At 51.7% G+C, this 18529-nt stretch overlaps 1 protein-coding gene and 1 long non-coding RNA gene across 4 annotated transcripts; one reads left to right on the top strand and one right to left on the bottom strand.

Moving 5' to 3' along the window:
* Positions 1 to 3218: 3218 nt before the first annotated feature.
* On the bottom strand, positions 3219 to 12772 carry LOC119521818 (cytochrome P450 2F5). Of its 3 annotated transcripts, none has more exons than XM_037820488.1 (10): positions 12657 to 12772; positions 12018 to 12199; positions 11762 to 11924; positions 9726 to 9875; positions 7235 to 7395; positions 6768 to 6944; positions 6200 to 6341; positions 5306 to 5493; positions 4636 to 4777; positions 3219 to 3705 (listed from the first exon to the last, which is right to left on the bottom strand). In XM_037820488.1, the coding sequence occupies exons 2-10, from the start codon at positions 12186 to 12188 to the stop codon at positions 3524 to 3526; spliced, it is 1476 nt and encodes a 491-aa protein (XP_037676416.1). In that variant the 5' UTR covers positions 12189 to 12199; positions 12657 to 12772; the 3' UTR covers positions 3219 to 3523. The 3 variants fall into 3 exon arrangements, with proteins under 3 accessions (XP_037676416.1, XP_037676417.1, XP_037676415.1); XM_037820489.1 differs by having other exon boundaries at positions 12661 to 12723; XM_037820487.1 differs by lacking the exon at positions 12657 to 12772 and adding an exon at positions 12461 to 12638.
* Positions 7095 to 10958, top strand: LOC119521823. The gene is made up of 3 exons (XR_005214432.1): positions 7095 to 9918; positions 10024 to 10159; positions 10442 to 10958. It is a non-coding gene; the product is annotated as an uncharacterized LOC119521823 (long non-coding RNA).
* Positions 12773 to 18529: the final 5757 nt, after the last annotated feature.

The raw sequence follows: 18529 nt of genomic DNA, 5'->3' as shown, positions 1-18529 counted from the left end.
CCCGCTCGCTTTGTGCCTGCACCCTTTCACCTCTTATTTGATGCCTGTGGGGTCTTGGGTGGAGGAAGGGCGGAGACGCAGCGTGGGAGGGGTGGCGTCAGCAGGCCCTCCTTCCGCAGACTCCCCAACCCCAGGTCTCCACCCCGCCCCCCAGCTCTAGCACTGCAGTGTCTGGCTCCCCATGGCTTTTTTGGTGCCTGCCTCCGCCTGCGTCTTTGGCTTCTTCCACGCACCAGCATTTTCAATTCATTATACCTGACCAGCAGGTGCATCTTCCTGAGCCCTTAGCACCTTTGGGCCCATTTAATTTGGCCGGTGGGTGTGCACTCCGGAATCCCCTGGCCACTGCTGTGTCTGTGACCCCTGAAAGTTGTACCCTGTACCTCTGATTCTTAAATACACTCTTGACTCCCTAAAAACACTTCCTGGCATTGTGCCCACCAGTCTGGCTCTTCTGTGCCCAGAGCCTCAGATTCTTGAGCCCTTGTCACTTCCATGCCCTTCACCGTTGGAACCTGTGTGCCGTACCCGTCTCCAGATGCTCACTCGAGTCCCCTGGCCTCCCAGTGCCTACTAGCCTGGGACTTCCTCCCCTGTCCCTGGAGCTCCCGGGTGCCTTCCCACATGTCACCCCCCTCTGTACCTCTGCACTTACGCCCTGCCTTGAATTCTTGGCATTTCTATCCCCGAGTCCCCAGCTCCCAGATGCCCACTGATGTCTGGTGCCCATGCTGCTGCACCCCAATCCCCTAGACCCCTCAACAGGCACCCTCATCTAAGACCAGGTCATGATGCCAGGCAAACATACACCTCACCCCCCAACCCCCCTGCCCTGCCTGCTGGGCCAGGGGCGAGGGGTGGGGCTGGGTCAGTACTTGGGACAGACTGCTCAGGAAGGTGGCCCGCCCTCCCTTCTGCCCATCCTTGCCTTGCCTGGCCCAGCCTTCTGCCAGGTGCCTGGTACAGGGCCTAAGCCTGGGGAGAGAGTAGGGGGCCGGGCAGAGTCCCTAGAAGTGTCTCTCAGTGCCTCTGTCTCTTTTTCTCTATATATTTCTTTATATCTCAGTGTCTTCCTCACAATCTCTGTGTTTTTCTGTCTCTTTGTTCACCTCTCTCTTCCCACCGGTCTCACTCTTGGTCTCTACCTTTGTTCCTGTTTTCTGTCTCTCCCTTTTCTCAGTGTGTCTTTCTGTCTCTTTCTCTGTGAAACTCCCAGCTTCTTTCTTTACCTTAATTTCCCTGGCTTATTTCCCAGACTCTCCATTTCCATCGGACTCACGCTCTCTCTGTCTCACTCTCCCAGCCTCTCTCCCTTAGTCGCAACCGTCTGTCTCCATCTCTGTCGTGGCTCTCCCTACCTGCCACCCTCCTTCTCTGCAGGAACCTGGTGACTTGCAGGGATAGCGGGGCCCCTGCTCAGAGGCGCCAACTCCACCGCTGGCTGCAGGCAGCCCCGCGCCCCGTTTCAGCCTCTCTGATGCAGCCTCTCCATTAGGGTCTCTGGGTTTCTTTCCAACTCCTGGCTCTTCTCCCTTCAGTTTGCTCTGTTGGGTCCTCCCTCTCTCCCTCTGAGGTGTCAGCTCTTCAAGGGCAGGGGTTTGTCTGTCCTTGTTCACCTCAGTAGGTGCTCAATAAGTGTTCACTGAGTGAATGAATGAATGCATGACTTTCTTGTCTCTAGTTCTGTCTCGTTTTCTCCCTGTCTCTAACTCAGACTCCTTTTCTCTCTGTTCCTCCCAGCCTATGTTTTGCTGAACCCCTGCAACTGCTTCTCTCCCCGTATGTCTGTGTCTCATCTGTTGAGGCCTCTGTCCCTCTGTCTCCTTTTGTGATATTTCCTTCAGATCGCTCTCGCTTCCTCTCTGTTCCTCCCTCAATTTCTGTCTCTCTGTTAGGATCTGCTGTCTTCCCTCTTTCTGGGCCTCCCTGCCTCTTCTTTTTTCTCAATTTCTCTTCCTTTGTCTCTTTCCCTGTCTCACTCCCAGTCTTGGTTTCTCAGGATCTCTCTCTGCAGTCTCTGGGTCTCTCTCTGTCCTTCCCGGCTCTCTTTGCCGTCTCTCCAGCCCTTCTCAGGGCCTCTGCATCTCTCCATCTGCCCCTTTCTCCCCTTCAGGCAGACTCTGTGGTGGCAGTGGTGGGAAGGTTGAGGGATTAAGGAGCCAACTCCCCACGTGGGAACTGCCTCTAGGCCTCACCCTGCCGGCCCTTGCTCAGCAAAGCATGTCCCAGCTTCTGACTGGCCTCGGGTGACTCCGCTCGGGCAGGGCGTCCCAGCCTCCTCCGCCAGGGCTGGCCCCCTGCAGCCTGAGATACCTGCCCGCCCAGCGGGAGAAAACTCTCGTCAGCAGCATGGCGGGGCGGCAAGTGTGGCCCCAGGTTGGGAGGCCCCTGCCCCAAAGGGAGGAATTGGCAGGGCAGAGGCCTAATCCAGCAAGAGGGCTGGGATGTCTTGGGGACTGTCTCGTCCTCCTGGGTGTCACTGTCCCCGTTCATTGCTTTTCCTCTCTGTCTATCTTTCTCTGCTCAGTTCTGTCTCCTTCCTCCTCTGTCTTTCTCTTCACTGTCTCCCCATCTCGCAGCTTCTGTATCTTTTTGCCTTCCTCTGTCTCGGGCAGGGTTGATCTCTTGTCTCTCCCTCCAGGTCTGACTTGGGAGGCTGAGAGGCGGTGGTCAGCAATGCAGCGTCTGAAGCCGGATGTTTTGAGTTCAGACCCCAACCCTGCCCTTTTCGTGGTTCCACCTTGGGCAAGTCCCTTCACCAGGCTGAGCCTCCATTTGCTCCTCTGTAAACATGTGCTAATACTGCTGGGTCTTAAAGGAAGAATTAAATGATGCAGTGTGTAAAGCGTTTAGTACAGTGTGTGGCACTGAGAAGCACACAGTGCCACACACTGTAAGGATCAGTAATGGTTATCTCCGGCCCTCACATCCTCTGCTAAGATCCCTATCTTTGCACAGCACCCCCCACCTTTCCCAGACTTCCTATTCGTCCCTCTTTCTGGCCTGTGGTCTTTTTTTCTGTCTCTGCCTCTCTGTCTTCAGATCCTCACAGCTTTTATCTTGCAGCCTGCCTCCAGGAAGCAATTTTTCCCACTGGAGTTAAGGATAGAAGGGGTCGCAGCTCTGCATCTCCACCGGGCTCTGCAGCCAGTCTCCCTTCGTTCCAAGGGACACTCTTCCCCGCCCCCACCCCCCAATTCAGCCAAGACAAGTTTGAATCTATTATAAAGATAATTTACTAGGAAATGATACAAAAAGGCCAGTAACAGGGCGCGTTGTAGAACAGGTTCTCTGGGTAAAACAAGGCATAACTCCCCTTCCCCGTCTTTGCTTCCGAGGGTGCAGACGGGATAAAGATGGGAGAGGTTAAGGATGGACACGTGGAAGGCAGATGGTGCAGGGAAGAGTGTGACAGCGAGAGGGAGATGCAGACCGTGCAACCAGGAGAGCGACGGAGCCACCCCTAGGGGCGGGCTTCATCGCGCACGCAGACGAATCTGGAAGGGCCCGGCAGCCCGGGGCGTCAGCGCGCGCGCACGCACAGCTGGAAGGGCCGCGGCAGGTTGCCGAGCCCTGAGCTGAGCGGGGTCAGGTCGATGTCCTCGGGCGCCACGAGCGGCTGCAGCGAGAAGCTCTGCAGGATGGTGGTGAGGTAGAGGAAGAGCTCCATGCGCGCCAGCGACTCGCCCAGGCACAGTCGGCGCCCTGCGAGGCGGGAGGGAAGGGGAGGAGCGGTGGGATGAGATGGGATGATGGGCTCCTCCCTCCCCCAAACTCCCAGAGGAACACATGGGAGGGTCTTGGTTGGGGATGTCACACACCACTCATCTAAAAGTCTGGGAAACATGCTTTAAATGACGGAGCAGAATGACCTGGCTGATAACGAGTGAGACTGGTTGGCTTTCGAATCCCAGTTCCACAGCTACTAGTTTTTTGTGATCTTGGACAAGCCATTTAACTCCTCTGGTCCTCAGTTTTTGGGTACTTAAATAGGGATGATAGTAGTGCCTCAAGAGATTGTTGTGAATGGTTTACCAAGTAAAGCAATGTGTCATGTAAGGATCATGCTATTAGTTAATTTAGTCCTCATAATAACTGCAAGAGGTGACCCTTATTATTATCTTCATTATGTGGATGTGGCAACTGAGGCACAGAGAGGTGAAGTAACGTATCCAAGGTCACACAGCTTGGAGGTGGCAGAGCTGGGGGGGGGGATGTCTGACTGCAGAGCATAGCTCTTAGCAGAGGCAGCACCTGACATGAAAAAGACAATATGATAAGTTACCAATTATGCAACTTTTTTTCTGCTACTGAGTAAACCGGAAGTTTCTTTTCTTTTTTTTTTCAGCCAGGGAAAGAAGAAAGCAAAAGAAACCTGGAACCACTTCAACTGCACCACTGAGTGGACTGACAGTGACCACTTCCAAGTTCATTATTATCCCACCTCCCACCTCTCTCTGCAAGGGATTTAGTCATTGCCCGTAGAACAGGGTTGGGAGGGGGTGCAGGTCTTTGAGCACCCAAAGTCAGAAGTGGGGTGGGAGGATGGGAGAGGGTTTGGGGAGTGGGATGGGGACTGGAGAATGTAGGTAGGAATATGGGGCTCCAACGACTCTGACTCTGGGCCCCCCTCACCGGCTGAGAAGGGCATGAAGGCAGGGCTCTTCTTGAAGGACTTATTGGCATCCAGAAAATGTTCTGGGTTGAATTCCTGGGGTGTCAGGAACTGGCTGGGATCATAGTGGACGGTGTTGAGAAGAGTGATGATGTCTGTGCCCTGTGTGGAGGAGGGGGTGGATTCAGCGGTATAGAAATACCAACCAGGGATTTCACTCTACAGGGCTGGGGTCCTGGGGATTTGAACTGGGAGGTGAGGGTGAGGTGTGGGACCTGATCAGGGGGTCCAGGAAACGTGTGTGTAGGTCTGGGGTTCTGAGCAGTGGGTGCTGGAAGTTGTGTTGATAGGGTCTGAGACAGGGATGTGGGACACTGCCTCTTGTGGGAGTAGATCTGGAGTTTCTGGAAGAGGAAGAGGTCTCTGGGAACTGTCTGGGCACAGAAAATCCCCAGAATGATGTCCCAGACCTGGGGCTTCCAGAGAAGGGTCCTAGGAAGGGGACCTGTCTTGGGAAAGGGGTTTAAGACAGGGTCTTGTCCTAGAAAGGGGCTGGGGTTCTGGATTCAAGGCTCTCAGATTCCAGTTGCTAAGGCGGGAGGTGTTGATTGCTAGGGCCCCAGTACTTCGTTGCTTGGCCCGGGATGCCCCTTCCTAGGGTGCCAGCTTTTTGCCGGGTGTCCAGCGCACCTTGGGTAGCAGGAAACCGCGGTAGGCCGTGTCCCGAATGACACGGTGCGGCAAGTTCAAGGGGATGACGTTCGCGAAGCGCTGCACCTCGTGGATCACGGCATCTGCGTAGGGCATGGCCAGCCGGTCCTCCAGCGCGGGCAGCCGCGTGCGCCCCACCACGCGGTCGATCTCCTCCTGGACGCGAACTGGTGGGGGTGGGGATACGCAGTCGAGGGTGTCACCCGGGTGCGATTGGGCCGGGAAGAGGGGTGTGTGCATGGTGCGTGGGTGGGAGGGGTCCAGTCGCCACCTCCCAGCTGGGGGCAGTGAGGGTTAGCGGAGGTGGGTTCAGAGACGTAGGTGTGGAAGGAAGGGTGGTTTGGGCAAGGGGCAAGGCTTGTGAGGGTGGGGGGTGCTGGAGGCCAGGCCTCTGAAGGAATTGTGGGTGGGGTTTAGAGGACCCGCCGCTGGATGCTGGATCGAGTGGGTGGGCTGTGCGGGAGGGCTGAGATCATGGGCGGGGCAGGCTGCAGGCGCCCTGTGGGACCCTGGTCAGTGTCATGGAGGCCAGGGTTCAGGCCTAGGCACAGAGGTGGGTCGGGGGAGGCGGGGTCGCAGACGGTGCGATGTGGGCGGGTCAGAAGTGGGCCGCAAAGCAAGACCGTGCGGGCGGGGTCCGGGTCCAGGCACGCCCTGTGGACGGCGCGGGCCACGTGGGTGCAGTCAGCCTCCGTGTGCGGTAGTGGGCTTGGCTGTGGGACCCAGGTGTATGCGCTAAGCGCGGACCTCAGGTAAGCTGGGCGGGAGATGGGGACGGAGACGGGGGCGGGGCTTCATCGTTAGTGGGAGGGTCGGGGGGGGTGGAGCGAGGGAGTGGGCGGGGCTGAGTGAGTGGCTAGTCCGGCCAGGCACCTTGCACTTTTGGGTACTTCATGAGTGCAAGGAAAGCGTGGCGCAGGGTCGTGCCCACGGTCTCGGTGCCGCCGAAAAGCAGATTATGCGTGGTCATCAGCAGGGTATCCATGTAGAAGTGGCTCAGAGGGTCCTGCTTCTCCTGCGGGGGTGGAAGGGTGGAGATATGAGCCGGGGCCGGGAGAGCCCGCCTCGACACTGACGGCGGCCTGGACCCGTCCTCCGCAGACCTGCAGACCGCTGCTGGGTGCCAGTTTAGTCCCTGCCGTTTGTTTAACTGCCTTCGCTCGGGGAAGCAGAAGGGCGGGGTACAGAAAATCTCAGCTGCAAGGCCCACGATTAACATCTTGGACTGGAACCTTAACGATTTCATAACGAGTAATTTATTGGTAGTGGCCCGGAGTAGCTCTGGACTCAGCTTAGCGAGGCAAAGCATTCCACCCTCACCTCCTGGAGGTTGAGAACCCTTTCCAAAACCCGGCCAATCCAAGGTCGATGTTGGTTTAAGGCCAGGGCAGCAGGAGGGACTCAGGTCAGACCAGAGGTGGGACTTCCAGGAAGGGTTAACCTGTGCCATCTTGGTGAGGAAGCAATCGATGAAGTCTCGCGGAGAGGTGGGGTCGAGAGAGGCCTGGTGGTCGCGGACGCTGCAGGCGATGAGGTCCTTCATGCGCCCGAAGTTCTGGAAGAGGCGCTTGTGCGGCCCAGGCACCCAATCCAGGAGGCTCGGGAAGATGTTGTACATCTGGACACGGGACAGGGCCGGAGGCAAGGTGTGTTGGCAGGTAGTTAGGAGAAGCAGGCAAGGTGCAGCGGGGTGAGTGGGGTCAGGGTGCATCAGGCAGGCGGGGGCGAAGTCATGCGGGGCAGCCAGGTTCTAGCGAGGCCAGGAGGAGTGGAGACGCTGCCGAGGGAATGGGCGTGGCCGGGTAGGCTGGGGGCGGGACCAGACGGGAATGGGCGGGGCCAGGCAGGACAAATCCCAGTCCCTGTCCCTGGACCCTGTAGATCCCCTCCACTATGTCCCCCACCGACCTCGCCCCAGGGGCTGCTCATGATTTGGAAGTTGGCATTGATGAGGCTGACAATGGTGAGCAGACGCTCGTCGTCGTAGTCGAAGCGGCTGCCAAAGATCACGGAGCAGATAATGTTGGAGACGGAGCGGCTCAGCACAAACGTGGGGTCGAAGGGCTCGCCTGAGGGTGAAGGGTGGGGAGGGTCAGAGGGCACCACACACCGCAGGCCCCACACAGCAACACTAGTTCCTGCGACATCCAACCTAAGCGTGACGTGAGTTTGCCGCACAGAACACACACACATCCCCACCCGACACGCAGCCCAACAACACCCCAAGCGTTTTTGGCCATACAACAGACAGCCTGGAACTTAACAACATCCCACAGCACATGGACACCAACAATAGCCAACAAAGGAACACTTTATTTTTGGCAACACGACACACAGCACAAGAAGACAGGGCAATCATCAGGCATCACAGAAGGCATAGCAACATGCAACAGCAAATCACACAGCAATTATGTCCACATACGTGGCAACATGCAGCAACACTCAGTGACTAACAGTCAGCCCCCAAACCTCCTAAGGACATGGTAACACTCTACATGGTACACTGACATATAATACCAACATATAGCGACATCAGTCCTACAACACGCAAGGATAATACACAGCAACCCAGCAGGCAGCAGAAAACACACAATGCTGCAAGGCAGAGGACCAGATGGCACACAAATAATTTATAGCAATGCACAGCAGACAACACACATACAATATCACATGCAGTGCCTGACAACACTATAACCTCACCCAACAATAACTCACAGCAACACAACACCTAATACTCAGTGGTCCAACAGCTGAATAAGACCACAGAAAACAGTACCAAAACAACACATTCCAACACATCAGCCAAGCCCCAGTAGGCCGGCCCACAAAACTGATTCTGCAGTTAGAAAGACATAGTTTGAACCCCAGCTTGGCCTCTTAGCCAACTCACTTCCCTTCTCTGAGCCTCGGTTTTCTTATCTGTAAAACGGGCTTGATGATAGTTCTCTCCTCCTGGGGCTGTTGTAAGGACTCAGTGGGTATGTTGCTGGGACGTGCTTAGCTGAGGGCCTGGCCAATTGTGAGCCTGTTCCAAACCAGGGTGGTGGGGTAGCTGAATAATGGCCCCCCAAATATGTCCATGTCCTAATTCCCAGAACCTGTGAATATGTTACTTTATATTCTAAAAGAGACTTTGCAGGTGTGATTATGTTAAGGGTCTAGAGATGGGGAAGATTACGCTGGATTGTCCTAGTGGGTCCAGTGTAATCACAAGGATTCCTATAAGAGGGAGGCAGGAGGGTCAGAGTGAGAAAGGATGATGTGATGATGGAAGCAGAGAAAGAGAAAGATTGGAGGGTGCTATGTTGCTGGCTTGGAAGATGGACCCATGAGCCAAGGAATGGCGATGGTCTCTAGAAGCTGGAGTAGTCAAGGATTGGGCAAGGCAAGGAAATGGATTCTGCCCTAGAGTCTCCAGAAGAAATGCAGCCCCGCTGATCCATTGTAGACTTCTGAGAACAGAACTGTAAGAGCATGATTTTGCTTTGTTTTAAGCCATTGAGTTTATGGCAATTTGTTACAGTAGCAACAGGAAACGAATACAGGCATTTGTTATGTTTTCATACAAACAGCTTCATTTGCTACATTTTTTTTTCTTCCAAAGCCACAATATTTGGAAATCAGGGCGGAGGACTGATAACCTGTCTGTGCCTCAGTGTCCTCTCCCATAAAATAGGCCTTATAATAGGACCTCTTTCTTAGGTTTTGGTGATTTTTAAGGAGTTGGCACACACAAAGCTCTCGGAACAGTGCTGGCATGTGGTAGGCAACACGGAAGTGTTGGCTACTTCTGTTAACTTGTTTTCTTGGGTTGGCAGCCTTGATTTGGGTTTGTACCTCAGCGCTGCCACTTCCTGGCTATGTGGCCTTGGGCACATGACTCAACCTTTTTTGGGACAAAACTAGTTAGCGCATGTGAAGAGTATTTAGCATAGGGCCCGGGATAGAGTAAGCACTCAGTGAAGGGGCTTTCGTGTGTTGAGTGTGGAATTTGGTGTCAGTTAGATGTGGATTTAAATCCTGCCTCCACTCACTAGCTTTGTTACTTAACCTCTTTGTGCCTCCGTTTCCTCATCTGCAAAATGGACTGTTCCCTGGCCAATGCATGAAAATGTGCTTTCACGGTTCCCAAATGTGGTGAGTTCTCAAAGCATCACCACCATCATCATCATCCCCCACAATTACACAAGGATGATAGGGCACCATCACTGTGCCACCACCACATAACATATCCAGCCACTGTGCCTTAAGGAAACAGCACCACAAGCCGGTCTGCCTTAGCGGCGCCATTCCCACTGTGAGCTAAGCGAAGGAGCTCTGGGAGGTGTAAGTGCAGCCCTGACCACTAGGGCAGACGGACGTGAACTAGAGGGCATGGGATGCACCCGGGGACCCTGACCTTCCATTTTTCGCAGCTCCGCCAGCAGGAATTTGCCTTCTTCCAGAATCCGCTCCTCGATGCTTCTCTTCCCCATGCCGAAGTTCCGCAGAATCTGGACGGAAAACCTCCTCAAGGCCTTCCACCGGTCCCCATTGGAGAAGGCAATGCCTGGAAGGAGAAGAGAATGGGGCCGGCTCAACCAATAAAACCAGTAACCCATCCCTGAGACCACTGCCCATCGAGTCCCCTTTCCTGAACAGGAGGGAGACTGACACAGTTTGGAAACCCACCCCCCGCTCCCGCCCACTTTTTCCAGGAAGCCCTCCCTGACCCTCCAGGCTGGGTCAGGTGCCTCCTTTTAGCTTCCGAAGGACCCCGGACACCCCTCATCTCAGCCCTGATCACTCTGGTGTTTGGGCTGCATCTTTCACTGGACTGGGAGCTACAATAGGGTAAGGTCTCAGATGTCTTTGTCTCCGATTCCTCTGGGTCGAGCAGAGAACTAGATACCAAAGAAAAGAGAAGTCTAATGCATTACCTTGCATTGCAGACATTATCTCATTGACTCCTCATAACAACTCTTTCATTATAGCAGACTGAGGGTCACAGAGGGGAGGCCACTTGTGCAAGGATAGACAGCTAGTGAGTGGCAGACTGCTGCAGCTACCCTCTGTGCTGTGCATTGAATAATTAGATGGTGGCTGCTTTGAATAACAAAAGATTTATTTTTCCAGATGTTTTCTGTGCAAAGGTAGCAAGGTGACCTGAAGTATCCTCTCTCCGTCTCCTAGCATCAGGAGAACCTGATAGGTGAGATCATAAGGTTGAGCCCCGGAAAGGGGACATGAAAAGTGCAAAGTGTCCTCAATATGCAATAGGTGGTATTTTGCAAGAGCTCTCGGAGTCCAAATCCTGGGGCAACTGGGACCCATCTAGTGAAGGGGTCAGAGGAAGCCCTAAGATTCCTTAGGGGGAGAAGATAGACTGGGTTGCAGATCTCCAGGACCTCCTTTTCAATCAGAGTTTGTTTGTTTGTTTTGGGTCATTTATTGGAACTCATCACATTGATTTCCTTTGAATAAGAAGACATTTATGTTAAAAAAAAAAAGTTTGAAAACCACAAAGACAAGGTGATTTCCAAACCTAAGGAGGAGAGGATATTGGGTAATTGGGCTCGTGTTGAGTGTGACAGTTGGGTTAGGGGTTTGAGATGGGAGAGATTTGGAGTTGATACAAATTGCTAGGTAGGTGGGATAGAGTTGGGCTTGGGTTGGGGATGTGGATGACACTAAGGGATGAGGGGGATTATGGGATTGATAATAAATTGGGGATGAGGTTGGTGATGGGGATAGAGTGGGGTAGAATGACAGGGACTGTTAGATTGGGGTTGAGATTGAGTTTGGGGTTGGGTAAAGTGGTGGGGTTGGTTTTGGTGATGGTAGTGGGACTGAAGTTGAAAATGGGACATGGGGACTGGCAACTTGAGAAGGTGATTGGAAAAGAAGATAGTGCTGGGGATGGGGGGAAGTGGCAGTGGGGTTCAGTTTAACAAAAGGGATCAGGAGGGGGTTGATAATGAAGTTTAAAATGGGGATTGGGAGAGGTTTATAATGGGAGTGGAAGTTGAAGTGAGATGTAAATCAGGACTGTGGTTGCAGAAGGTGTTGAGATTGAAGTGGAAACATGAGGGTAGAGTTGATGGGCATTGGGATTGGATTGAGCCCTTGGTCAGGTAATTTGGCTACTTGATTGAGGTAAAAGGTGGTGATGAGGCTGGGAAGGAATGGGGATTGGGCTGAGAATGGGGTTGGAATTGCATGGAGTTGGGACTGGTATGGAAGTACCCTCCAGGGTGGTGATAGGGTTTGGAGATGGGGAAGGTGGGATAGACATCAGCCCTAGACTAGGACTACCTGGCTCCATCCCATCTGGTGCTATCAGCGAGGTCAGTGGCCTTGGGTGTCACCAAAATCGGGAAAACAATTGCTCACCCTCGTCCCCTCACCCAGTGAAGAAAAGGTTGCAGAGCAGGAGGAGCTGGGGCTCAGCCTTACCGTTGCCCTTAGTGAAGTTGAAAAACACAGGGTAGTTGCCGCGGCCACTGAACTCCTCTCCCTGGTCCACGAGGGCTTCCTTCACGGCTTGGTACCCGCTGAGGACCACCACCCGCCTGGGCCCCAGGTGCACGGTGTAAACCGAGCCATACTCCTCGCTCAGCTGCCGGTGGAAAGACAGAGGTCACGGGGGGCCCAGGACCGGGGGACCATGCCCCTTGTCCCTCACCCCTTCACCCGAGCCGGGGCCTTGCACCTTGGTGAGGGAGGTCAGCATGTCTTGGTTGCGAAGCTGCAGCAGATTTCCCAGGACTGGGAGGGGTCTGGGTCCTGGGGGCATCCGGCCCTTGCCCCTCGAGTTGAGGGTCAGGATCAGACAGGTGAGGGCCAGAAGCAGGAGCAAGATGGCTATGCTCAGAATGGCCATGGCGAAGGCGGCTGCAGGACAAGATGGGAGAGGGCAGGGCTGGCGAAGGACCGAGATCCTCTCTCCCCTTATTTTCCTGCCCTCCCACCCCAGGCCCCAGAAGTAGGGGCAGATGGAGAGAAGAAAGGAGGGAGGGAGGGAGAGAGAGAAAGAATGAATCAGAGAAAGAGAATGAGAAAACAGGGCAGGTTAGAGACATGCAGAGACCAAAGCCAAGAGAGGCTGAGGCGGAGAGGGAAGGAAATAGCAGAAACCGGGAGAGGGTTCTGTACCAATGGCTCCCACTCCAGAATAAGATGCCACCCGCTGGGTGAAGCACCAGCGCAGAGAAGCCATGCCCAGCCCTGGCTGGGAGCTCTGGAAATACTTGTTGAGTGAATGAACAGAGTCCCCGAGGACCTTCAGAGGAGAGAGAGAGGGCAAGGGTGACGCTGTCTCTCCTGGGACCCCCCACCCTGGGCCCTTTACCTGCTGAGCCGTGGGGGCAGCTGAGGTGTGTTCTGGAGCAGACCTGCCTGTGCTCCAGATGTGCACCCTGCAGCTCTGGGTGTGCCTGGGAGGTGGGGGCTGCTCTTAAATTGCCTCTCTCCACACCACTCCCCGCCCAATCCCTCGTTTTCCCAGTGAACTTGAATCCCCTCCCATCTTCCCGCCATACCCTGTGTGTGACAGCCAGCTGGACGTGTGCCTCGGTGGGTGGGTGTCACAGCTTGGAGCAGTCCAGTCTGCAGGCTGACCTCGGTCCTTCCTGCTGGGGTCACTGAAGGTCCCTTGCCCAGGGCTGAGGCCAACCCTTCTCCTCCAGTTTTTGCCATTCAAGGCCTTAGGCTCAGTTTTGGGGGGGATGGGGTTGTGGGGCCACCACAAAAAGAAGATGGGCCAGAGGGGGAGACCCTGAACCTCCCCATTACCCTCTGGGAGCCTGTTGTTCCGGCCCCTCTCGAGGGTCTCTGTGCTGTGTGTCTGTCCTTCTCAGCTGGCCTCTGCAATTCCATATGTGTCTCTGCCTCTGCAGTCTTTGCTTCTGAATCTTTTTGTCTCCCTCAATCTCTGTCTCTCTCTGCCTCATGGCTCTGTCTCTTGGGTCTTGTCTCTCACTCTCTCTCCCTTTCTCTTTCTCTCTGCTTCTCTCTCCCCCTCCGATTGCCCTGAGTCTTTCCCTGTCACTGAGGCCAGGCCAAGGTTGAAGGAGGCTTGGGGAGGGGCGGGGCAGCTGGAAGCCCCAGGGAAAGACCTTGGGCTGGGAAGAGCCTGCCCCCACCGCCCAGGAGTCCAGCCGGCTCCCTGCCCTCCTCAGCCCTCCACCAGCTCTGTCTGGGCCTTCTTGGCTCCTGCCCCAGAAACTGGCCCTAGTCTTTGGGGACTGCAGATTGCCAAAACCGTGTCTGGTCCCAGGCTTGAGAGCCCGGGGACGGGATCGGGACGGGATGGGGAGAGAGGTCCTGAGGCCATGGGTCTGGGAGGCCAGGTGGGGGTGTGGGAGCCCCCAAGAACCGCGCTCCCTGTGGGTGCTCCCCGTGGCCGCTGTTCCCATGGGGCGGAGGAGGAAGTGCTGGGAGGCTCTGGGGAATTTGACACTCCGGGTCCCAGGCCCAGTGGGATGGGGGTGGGGCTGGGGTTGTTGTTTAAGTGCTGGAAAGGCTGGTTGGGGCAGAGGGGTGAAGGCTTGATTACGACATTATGCACCTCGAATTTCCCTTGGCATCTCCCCCCACTTTGGTGTGGGGTGGGACACTACTGTATCTCCCCCAACCCCGTAAATAACTTCTCCCTGACCCTAGAACCATGTTGAGAGGGGCCTGGTGGCCCTGCCTCATTGGGAAACCAGGGGCTCAAAAGAATGAGACTTTGAAGGAACTTCGGAAGTCCTCCTTGTGGTCTGACTTACAGCTTCTGCTGCAGAGGGAATTGGGGGCAAGGGAGGGATGTATTGTGGGGTTTCTCTACCTGGGCACTGTTGACATTTTGGACCGAATCATTCTTTTTTTCTTCCGCAGCTGCTCGTGTTAACTGTGAATAAAGACAGTTTTACTGCAACCGACAACCATTTCAGGGCCTTTGCACTTGCTATTATTCCTACATCCTTTCCCGAAATATTCACATTGATTAGGTCTCACTTCAAATGCCCCCTCCCACGCAACCTCATCTAAATTAGCCACCCCCCTCCCTCTCCATCTCCGTATCCAGCTTCATTTGTTTCCTGCACGATAATTCCTGCTACCTGAAATTATATAAATTGTCTATTTGTTTATGTTTTTTCTAATCTGTTTTCCCCACTAGATGTCAGCTCCATGAGGGCAGAGGTTTTTGGTCTTTTTTTTTGGCTTTTATTTTTTTTCACAGCTGTATCCCCCATGCCTGGAAGACTGGCCAAAAAAGAGAAGGTGACCAGTAAATACTTGTTATCAATATATTGGGCATTCCTTCACTTCTTTCTTTATTCATACTTTCCCTGGGCTCCCTTTGCAATAGAATGGCTTATTAGGAAGACAGCAAGAGGGATTTCTTAAACCTCTTCGCCTCCTTCTAGACTGGCCTTGAAGCTCAGTTTCAACATCAGGGGTGTAGCCCGGCAAGGTGATATGGAAAAGTCATGGTTTTGGTCAGAGAATGAAGGAACGACGTGAAAGAGTTTTGAACATCCTTCTTACTGTCTGGTTACAATCTTTTCTGCAGTGGAAAAACCCAGAGGAACGTTAGAAAGGATAAGTGTTTGCACAGTCATTTTAAAAATAATTTAAAGTTTGAAATAATTTCAGATGCATGGAAAAGTTGCAGATAGTACAGAGAAATTCCAAATGGCTTCACTCAGCTTCCCCCAATGTTAACATCTTTGTACACCCATGCATGGCACAATGATCAAAATTAAGAAATTAACATCGAAACAATACTATTAACGAAACTACTGAGTTTATTCAAGATTTTATCAGTTCTCCCAGTAAAGTTCTTTTCTATTCTAGGATACCACCCAGTATTTCATGTTGTATTTAGTTGTTGTATCTGGGTTTTCCCCCCAAATTCAGGTCCACCTGGAACCTCAGAATATGACTTTATTTGGAAATAAGTTCTTTGCAGATTTAAATAAGTTGAGATGAGGTCACACTGGGTGAGGTGTGCCCTGATTCTAATGACACCTTCATAAGAAGAGGAGAGGAAGGAAGAGTTGTCTCCTATCCCCATTTATTCATTTATCCAGAGACACAGGGAGGAGAAGGCTATGAGAAGAAGGAGGCAGAGATTAGACAGATGCATCAAACCAGCCAAAGAGCACCAAGAATTGCCGGCCACCGCCAGAAACTAGGAGAGGGGCATGGACAGGTTCTCCCTGAGAGCGTGAAGAAGGAACCAACCCTGCCAACTCCTTGCTTTTGGACTTCTACCCTTCTGAACTACGAGAGAATAAATTTCTCTTGTTTTTAAGCCACACAGTTTGTGAAAACTTGTTATGGAAGCCCTAGGGAACCATTACAATCTTCTGAGTCTCCTCCAATTTGAGATAATTCCTCAGCCTTTCCTTGTCTTTCATTACCTTGACACTTTAAAAAAGTACCGGTAGGTTATTTTGTAGACTGTCCCTTGATTTGGGTTTCTCTGATGTTGAGATTATGCATTTTTGGCAAGAATGTTATAGAAACAATGTGCCCTGCACAATGTATCGTATCAGGAGATATGTGACGTTACCCTATGATATGTCTTATTGTTGATGATGTTATCTTTGATCACAGGAGTAAAGTAGCGTCTGACCAGTTTCTTTACTGTAAAGTTGCTATTTTTCCCTTTGTAGTGAATAAATATCTTGGGAGATATATTTGAGTTTATACAAATATTCCATTTCTCCTCAAACTTTTGCCCACTAATGTAGCCTCCGTCAGTGGATCCTGATTGCAATAATTATTACTATGGTGTTCTGATGAATTCTATTTCCCTCATCCCTTCTGCATTCATTAATTGGAATTCTTCTGTAGGGAAGAGTTGTCTCTTATCCCCAATTATTCATTTATCCAGTTGGTTATTTATATGATGGTGGTCTGGTCTGAGGGATATTTGTTCCCTTTTATGGGTTATATAATCCAGTAATATATTTATTGATTTTGTTGCTCAGAATTTTCCAGCTTTGATCATTGGGAGCTCCTTCAGGTTCTCTCACCATTCTTTTGACATGCCCCATCTTTTTTTTTTTTTTTTAGAAATTCCTTACTTCCAGGCACCATCTGGAATTTCCTGGTTCATCTTGCATTTCCCCATCCCAGCCCTAGAGTCAATTGCTTCTCTAAGGAGCTATGACTTCTTTTATTAGACCAGGGTATTTAGAAACCAAGGTCTGGTGTATCCTTGCTATGGGCATATCCTTCTTCTAGGCCCTCTCTTAGTGGACAGCTCTTGGAAATAGCCAATATTCTATGCACAGACATGTCAATATTTATTTATGAATTTATCTCTCTGCTACCTATCTATATACTTATCTATTAAAAATCTGCATTCATATTGATATCTCTGATTTCAATCCACCATTAAAGGATTTGTCCTAGTCTCCCCTATTTCCTTAATTGTAACTTCTTTTCTCCATGTTAAGGAAGTTGGCTCTCATTATCTACAAATTTACTAACTAGAGTGTAGAGTTTGTATATAGTTCTTTTTGTCTTTAGATATACAATATCCAATCAAGTTACCGTTTTCCAAAGTAACAGGTTAGTTCTTTTCATCCCCACCCTCTTCAGTGTGGTTATGTTATTAATTTGTAACACAATTAGTTTGTACTTGTTCCAATATGTGTTTCATTTTTGGTTCCTCCACATCCTGGTTGATGTTTAAAGTTTTACATATACAGTAAAATTCACTCTTTGTAGTTGACCATTCTAAGGGTTTTGACAAACGCATAGAGCTGTGTATTCACAACTATAGTAATGATACTGAAGTCCCTTATTTATTTATTTATTTATTTATTTATTAGAGAAGTTGTGGGGTTTGCCTGAAAATTCTTAGTCATACATACTTACAAGGTGAAGGGGAAGATTTAGGGGAGCCTGTGTCCCGTTACTCCTTTCCAATGCCATATAGCATTTTTGCTGACCTCAGATCTGAGGTCAGACTTTAGCCCGGAATCCTGGATTCCAGAAAGGAACAGAATTTTTAGTAGTTTTGTCCTCCTTGTGGTGTAACTGCACATCCTGCTGCAGAAAGGACACTGGTGAGGTTGCATGGAGAGTTGGAGGAGTCATTGAAGAGCCTTAAATCTACAAAGTCCTGAGGTGCAGAGAGGGGAGACTAAGGGGGAGAGAGAGGGAGAAACTGAGGGGCAAGGAGAGAGACTAATAGTTTCAGTAAAAATATATATCACAACTGGCTGGCATGGGCATTGACCAGTCAGAATGCTTGCCTGCCTTTAACAGTAGGAATGGCTGTACCAGAGCCTACCCTGGCTGAGTGTTAACTTGAGAGCTACTCGATACATGCTTGCTGAATAAATGAATGAACTGGTTTTGTTGCCACAGGCTACTAGACACCCAAGTGTCTCTCTAGGTTGGGAGTTGGGGAGCAGAGGGAGGTTTGGGGAGAGATGTCCCAGCAATGGCCTCCCCATCCCATGGCTGAAGGGAACTCCTCATAGACCCCAAGCTTCTCTGTACAGTTTGAAGAAAGCCTTTTTCAGGACTTGGTACCTGGACAGCACCACTCAGGGCTAGAATGCCAGGTGGACTGTGCTGAGGTCCATACTGGACAGGAGCCTGGAGTGGGGAGGATGGGGAGACCCAGAAGAGAGAGCTCCTAGGCAGGTTGTCCGTCTCCTCCTCCTGGTCCCAACTTCTGTGCTGTGCCTATGGTGAGTGAGAGAGTTGGCTAGCCTTGGATGTTAGACCCGTGGAATCACGGATTCACAGGACTGTCAACTGTGCAGATTTTAGAATCATGGAACTTTAGAATCACAGACTCTTCAAATCTCTGGAATGTAAACTCCAATGGGTCAGGTGTTTCTGTCTGTTTCATTTGTTGCTGAATCCTACTTTTGGAAAAGTGTCTGGCTATAATAAATATGTGTTGACTTGCTGAATGAATAAATCAAATAATTATAGAACTTCAAGCACCAACGTGGAAGATTATTGGTGCTGCCGTCACCCATGGTAGACATAGCTTATGTATCGCAGCATTCTTTTCAAAGCCTCAGAAATCTTCTCAAAAATCACCCTGGATGAGAACTGCAGATGGAATCTATTTATGATCCCTCCTCAACACCAAAGGGGAAAAATCCTGAAGTCTAGAGAAAGGAAGAGGCTTGTCCAAGGCCACACCAAGAATCAGCAGCAGAAATGGGGCTAAGAGGCCCCACCTGGGGGCAGAATTTT

Source organism: Choloepus didactylus, chromosome 27 (genome assembly GCF_015220235.1).
Source record: "Choloepus didactylus isolate mChoDid1 chromosome 27, mChoDid1.pri, whole genome shotgun sequence".
Lineage (NCBI taxonomy): Eukaryota > Metazoa > Chordata > Mammalia > Pilosa > Megalonychidae > Choloepus > Choloepus didactylus.
The sequence above is the reverse complement of the archived record's forward strand: the minus strand, read 5'-3'. Positions and strand labels throughout refer to the sequence as shown.